Source organism: Sprattus sprattus (assembly GCF_963457725.1).
Source record: "Sprattus sprattus genome assembly, chromosome: 21".
Lineage (NCBI taxonomy): Eukaryota > Metazoa > Chordata > Actinopteri > Clupeiformes > Clupeidae > Sprattus > Sprattus sprattus.
Window position 1 is genome coordinate 1,113,963 of NC_137919.1, and position 6,888 is coordinate 1,120,850.

The following is a 6,888-nucleotide window of genomic DNA, read 5'->3' on the forward strand; positions in this document are numbered from 1 at the left end:
TCACACACATAACAGGGAAATGCGATTTGTTTGTCTCCTTTGTAACTCGTTTCGAGTAAGACGTTTGTTATATTTTTCCATACAAAAAAACCCTTCCCAACAGGAGAGCTTTGTTGTTTTTGTTTTGAGTGTGTGTAAGTGACACCATGGCGGAAAGTGGTCTAGCAAGAGCCCCAAAACACACACCCACACAAAGACACACACACACAGACACACACACACACACACACAAAGACACACACACACACACACAGAGACACACCCACACGTCAGGTGCAAGCTCAGAATCTGAGCGAAACGAGGGGAGGGGTTTCGGGTTCATAACTTCAACCCGATGCAAAGAGTTGAATCCCCTGTGGGCACGTAGAGAAGTTTCAAGTTTGTGTATTAGGTTTCGTTCTCCTCAGAATGAAAAGATTTCCCCCCACAAGTTAGTCAGCTGAACTGAAGTCTCATCTGCGCATTCTGTGTCGTACTTGTAAAGTTCAAAGTCGTAGCCTATCTGTCTCATTGAAGTTAGACTGGAACTATTTCGCCGGTCACTGAACAGGTGACGTTGTAGGAAGCCTGTAAGAGCTTCACAGAAGTATCGTAGCCTACTTTGGGGAGAACAGGACATAAAGACCTTGCCCAAGCGTAAGGTTATCTGTTCTCCAAGAAGGTAAGCTCTTTGGTTCTAACGCAAGGCTGTAGGCTAAAGTTAAACCCTGGTTGTTGCTCTGTTGGCTCGTTTCACTGCGTTTCACCTCCAAATCCGCCACGCAGGCTAACTTGCCTCCATGTTCTTTCGAAGAGTTTGCTGACCGACGGCTGTAAGGAGACAAAAGTTAGCGTAACGTAAAGAAGGCTATTTGAATGCCATTTAATAGTAGGTAGTGCAAGAACTTTGATGACAAAAGCTTAATGTCACATGTTTTCGATGCAGGTGAGCAACTTCCCTGCTGTGTCTCCGAATGCCTTAGTTACATTGATTTCTTGGCATGTCATAGCCAATTCTATTTAGAAGGCATGGCTCAACCACCAATGATAACAGAGGACATAGTATTGTGAATAGGGGTGCAATGAGGCTCAAGTATGCCTTTGTTCTATTTGTAGATATATACATACCAGAGAAATTCGTATTGTGAAAGTGTGTTGAAAGAGACGCGTGACATTTGAAAGGGCGTAAACTACAGGAACTTCCAACTTCATCGCGTCTAAGGCATTTCTAGCCACATGGTGGCGCTCAATCCCTATTAAACGACCCCACGGCATCACAGTTATTTGAATGAAGGGTATATTTACGTGCCTAAAAAAATCTGCAATAAATAGAGCCATAGGCCTAGGCCTACAATCTTGCCACAGAACATCCACAGATGACGTACACGTTTGTATCCACTATTCATGCACAGCTTTAGACTTAATAATCCTTGTGTGTGTGTGTGTGTGTGTGTGTGTGTGTGTGTGTGTGTGTGTAGCCTTGCGTGTCAACCATAATGCAGAGACAGAAGGGATCTCCTCCAGCGCCCCCTAGGCCCACCGAAGAGGTAAATACACATTCACTGATCGGGTTTGGAATTTGACATAAGTCTTCCTCAGTGACTGTGTCTGGATAGGTCACTGAGGTTTGTTTCGACTTTTTGCCAACAGGAGCTTGACAATCCAACCAAGCACAGTCTGGAAATGGACAAGGATATTGAATTCAAGACTGAAGTAATTCTGCCTTCCTGAAAATGGCCCCAACAGTGTCCTGTTCTTTGCTCCACGCCTTTATTTGCCCTGTGATTCCCTTCCTTCTTGTATCGTCCTCCTCAAATTCCCCCCTCAATCTACCCCCCCCCCCCCACCCCAAACAAACAAACCACTCTCCCAGCACACTGTTTACCCATGTGGTTATTTGTTAAGTAAAGTGCCACACACTTGCATGGCATGCCCAATAAAGCAACAGACTTTCCCTAAATACACAAAACAGGGCTCTTAATGTTCCTCATGTTTTATTTTTTCTTTCCAACATGGCCGACTGCCCTTCGCAGTGGTACTACCCGCTGGACTCCAACGAGGGAAGTAGTGAGCTTGCTCCGAAAAAGGTATTCTTAGTTAAACATTTAATTTAATTGGTTTATTTAATTAAATTCATTTACAATTATTTTATTTCCTTTCTCCCTGAGAATCGCACTTGCTCAAGAAAGGGTGTGTCCTGAAAAGAGATTCAGTCCTCCAATACGTCAGGCACGACAAAATTGTTTAGCATTTTTTTCTCCTTTGATCATCCCCATTACATAATCCGATGATTGATTTATAGTCACCACTTATAATACATTCCTGTGTGTGCGCACAAGTGCCTGTGTGCGTGCTAGCGTGAATAACAGCTTTTGTCTGTACACAATGTTCAATGATGTCTCTTTAAACAATGTGAAATTATGTGTGTGTGTGTGTGTGTGTGTGTGTGTGTGTGTGTGTGTGTGTGTGTATTTCGACCTGTGTTTGTGTGTGTTTGTGTGTGTTTGGCAGAAATCAGGCATGATGGGGATGATGCAGAAAGTCAACCCATTCAAATCCTCTTCTCAGGTAAACAAACCCCCTATCTGCATACACATCCCATTGACCCCCAATCTGCATACACATCCCACAAACCCCCTATCTGCATACACATCCCACAAACCCCCTTACCGCATACACATCCCACAAACCCCCTATCTGCATACACATCCCACAAACCCCCAATCTGCATACACATCCCATTGACCCCCAATCTGCATACACATCCCACAAACCCCCTATCTGCATACACATCCCACAAACCCCCTTACCGCATACACATCCCACAAACCCCCAATCTGCATACACATCCCACAAACCCCCTACCTGCATACACATCCCACAAACCCCCTACCTGCATACACATCCCACAAACCCCCTACCTGCATACACATCCCACAAACCCCCTATCTGCATACACATCCCACAAACCCCCAATCTGCATACACATCCCACAAACCCCCTATCTGCATACACATCTCACAACACTCATTGAACTGGCATAAGATCCCACCCTGCTGCGTCTTTCATAGAAACCCCTCCATATAACATGGGGAAAAAATAACCTGACAGTGTAGGAAACATTTTTATTTAGAGAACTGCTGTGTGCATTCAATGCGTTGTCCTTAGTTTAACATATAGTGGATTCAAAATGAACATTTAGAGAACTGCTGCTTGAATTAAATACATTGTCCTTAGTTTAACGTTCAGTGGATTCAAAACGTCCATTTAGAGAAGTGCAGTGTGAATTCAATGCATTGTCCTTAGTTTAACGTTCAGTGGATTCAAAACGTCCATTTAGAGAAGTGCAGTGTGAATTCAATGCGTTGTCCTTAGTGTATTTCCTCTTGTCTTGTTCCCTGTCCATACACTGGGCCTGTAATCTCTCCGGTCTTGTGTCCTGTCCCATACGCTGGGCCTGTGTCCTGAAGAGCTCCACAGCTGGAGCGCGAGCAGAGGCCTCAGTGGGGACCGCAGGAGGACCAGGCACAGACACCAAACAGGTCAGTCAGTGGACTCCACCCGTGTGTGTGTGTGTGTGTGTGTGTGTGTGTGTGTGTGTGTGTGTGTGTGTGTGTGTGTGTGTGTGTGTGTCACTGATCCTATTATTTAACATGTTGTGTTGTAGAATCCTGGCATGTTTGTTGGTGTGATGCAGAAAGTCAACCCCTTCAAGTCATCCACAGAAGTATGGACCCCCTTCACTGCATCCTACTTCCTTCCAGCCTCACTGTTTTAAATTCACACGTGACCTGATCTGGTGGATGGATATTCAGAAACACACACCTATTTTTGTTATTAATATTTTCCTTTATCCTACAGGTTCGAAAGGCTGACCCCTTGCCTTACTCAGAGGAGGAACAGACAACAGTTAAGGTGTGTGTGTGTGTCTGGGTGTGTGTGTCTGGGGGTGTGTGTGTATGTGTGTGTGTGGGTGTGTGTGTGTGTGTGGGGGGGGGGGGGGGTCTGTGTGTGTGTGTGTGTGTGTGTGTGTGTGTGTGTGTGTGTGTGTGCACTGTCTTTTTCATAATAACTTAATGACATGATTGATTGGCTGTGCCAATAGCCAGTAAATGCTCTCTCTGACTCGGGCAGCGTTCATAATGGCATCTAGTGTAGGGGAAGGCACATACAAAACACATCTGCAGTACACATGCAACACACAATGTGTGGATAAAAGATTCATTGCATTAAAATCGCGATATGATAAAGCACGTTTTTTTAACCGCAACGTGCGCGATTACAACAGTAAAATACAAATGTAAAATGTGTAGCATACAATGTGTGCATACAAGTTGTTTATTACACATTGGCCCCTAGAACTAGAACCTTCTGGAATATGAACTCTTCGAAAAAGCCCTAATACAGTTTTTTACACTTGCTAAAACACTAAAACCCATTGGCTGAACAAAGTTCTCAGTTGCCTGGACTCATGTAGCTAATTGGGCAGTCTGTTGTCAATACCTTAAACTATTTCACAGGGTAAAACACAATTTGCAGGTCTCACTTAGACATTTCAGCAAAACTCTTAACACATTCTCAGTCTCAAAACACATTCTGCACTCTAATTCACATGTCATCCATACTGGTAAACACAAGTGGCAACAATCAAATACAAATAGAGAACAAATGTCATTGATTAAACACAACCACTCAAAATTGATTTAACTTGTATCAAATGATGTGACACAACCAATATAAGCCATTTTAGAGAGCAAACAGGTTGTTGAAGGTGGGAAGGAGAAAGTCTGAGAATGGATAGAAGAAACAATGTGAGAGGACGAGGACAAGTGAACACCACGTTGACCCCTTTGATTTTTGTCCCTTTTACTGTAGTAGTGTGTACTGTAGTAGGCCTATAATGTACAATATAAACAAGTTGTATGGCCCTGAACATTGTGCTTTCTATTTGGTACAGTACTGGCTGCTCAATAGATTTTGACTGGTTGCAGGTTCAACAATCAACAATCAACAAGAGTGAGTTGTGAGTAGTGAGATGCAGGGTACAGTACTATAGGGATCCAAGAAGGAGAAAGAACCAACACAAATTAGAGCAAAGCAGAGTAGTTTTCATTCATCAAAAGACAATGACAGATAAATATGAAATTTGTTTTAAGATAAAAAATGTTTTACTTCTCCCTGAGAACTATACGTTTTGAGCAATGTGTTTTCTATTTTTTGGTGCAGTGTTTACTGACTGCTTGAAAGTGCATATCATTTTGATCACTTTGTTTATGATTTGAGAGCAGTGTTTGATTTTGAGCACAGGTAAAACTGTTTTGAGGCGAAAGTTTCATTTTGCAAGAGGATTCAGAGGTTTTGTAAATAGTGCTTGAAGATGAGGTTTTGTGTTTAGAGTTTAGAGAAAATGAGTGACTGTTTCAAGAATGTGTTTTAGCAAGTGTAAAAAACTGTAATAAGGCTGCAGCATTAAAGGGATGTGGCCGCCAGGTGAGGGTTAGGGTTAGTCTAATAATAAGGCTGCAGCGTTAAAGGGATGTGGCCGCCAGGTGAGGGTTAGGGTTAGTCTAATAATAAGGCTGCAGCGTTAAAGGGATGTGGCCGCCAGGTGAGGGTTAGGGTTAGTCTAATAATAAGGCTGCAGCATTAAAGGGATGTGTCCGCCAGGTGAAGTGTCAACCGGAGAACTTATTCATCTGCAGACTTCAGAGACAATATGAACCTCTTGGGGATTATGGGCTGCAGGTGGCGTAAGCATAGGCCAATGCTAGAACTAGAACCTTCTGGAATATGAACTCTTCATACAGCCCTAAGGCAGCACAGCCTGCAGCATAAAAGGGAAGGTGAAGTGTTAACAGGAGAACTTATTCATCTGCAGACTTCAGAGACAATATGAACCTATTGGGGATTATGGGCTGCAGGTGGCGTAAGCATAGGCCAATGCTAGAACTAGAACCTTCTGGAATATGAACTCTCCATACAGCCCTAAGGCAACTAGAACTAGAACCTTCTGGAATATGAACTCTTCATACAGCCCTAAGGCAGCACAGGCTGCAGCATAAAAGGGAAGGTGAAGTGTTAACAGGAGAACTTATTCATCTGCAGACTTCAGAGACAATATGAACCTCTAGTAGGGGATTATTGGCTGCAGGTTGCAGATGCATAGGGTCTCAGGGATTATGGGCTGCAGGTTGCATACCGGTAGGTCAATGCCAGGGGTAACAGAGTGAGTTTGGAGTTAAGATGTACTATAACTGTGTGAACTGAAGAGAATGCGCATGTGCGAGTGAACTATTGACTGTCTGCCAGAGAGTGAAGTGGGTGAGGTGAGTGAAGGTGTGGAGAGGAGCATGTGAGAATGGCAGAGTGTCTGTAAAGGGAGAGATCTGATGTAGATATAGAGAGTGAGGTGAGTGAAGGTGTTGAGAGGAGCACGGGAGAATGGCAGAGTGTCTGTTAAGGGAGAGATCTTATGGCCTTTACAGGCTTCTCACATCACAGGTGTAGGGAATTGGAATTAACATTCTCAAGGTTCCTAGAATTCCCTCTCAAATTCTCAGTCCCCATCCCCATTCCTAGGTCCCCTATCTAGTTTATTTACTGTAAACTGAAGTGGGCCCTGATGTCCAATGTTTGGAAAATAAAGATCAGAGTGAACCCTTTGAGTGTTAGACCCTCTAATGAAAGGTTAGTAACAATGAACAGTTACAGTTTATCATTGCTATGAAGGATCTCTGAATTCACCCCAAAAGAGTCAGTTGGCCGTTTCCCCATTTGGAACAACTTGTTGGAGTTCTCTCTATGGGTATTCTGTAGAGTAACCTGTATCTGTACGGTAACCTGTATCTCTACGGTAACCTCTATCTGTAGGGTAACCACGGTAACCTGTATCTCTACGGTAACCTGTAT

At 43.5% G+C, this 6,888-nt stretch overlaps 1 protein-coding gene across 2 annotated transcripts in view; it reads left to right on the forward strand.

The window, feature by feature from the left end:
• Positions 1–523: 523 nt before the first annotated feature.
• The window catches only part of LOC308382249 (uncharacterized protein), a 16,012-nt gene continuing 9,647 nt past the window's right edge, over positions 524–6,888 (forward strand). The window contains exons 1-8 of one of the 2 annotated variants that reach the window (XM_080859946.1): positions 524–661; positions 1,458–1,526; positions 1,630–1,692; positions 2,013–2,066; positions 2,491–2,547; positions 3,450–3,521; positions 3,647–3,706; positions 3,841–3,894. In XM_080859946.1, the coding sequence (XP_080716072.1) occupies positions 1,476–1,526; positions 1,630–1,692; positions 2,013–2,066; positions 2,491–2,547; positions 3,450–3,521; positions 3,647–3,706; positions 3,841–3,894 (411 nt within the window). In that variant the 5' untranslated portion in view covers positions 524–661; positions 1,458–1,475. Of the gene's footprint in view, positions 662–816; positions 926–1,457; positions 1,527–1,629; positions 1,693–2,012; positions 2,067–2,490; positions 2,548–3,449; positions 3,522–3,646; positions 3,707–3,840; positions 3,895–6,888 lie in introns of those variants that run through there. The other variant, XM_080859945.1, reaches the window with a different exon arrangement.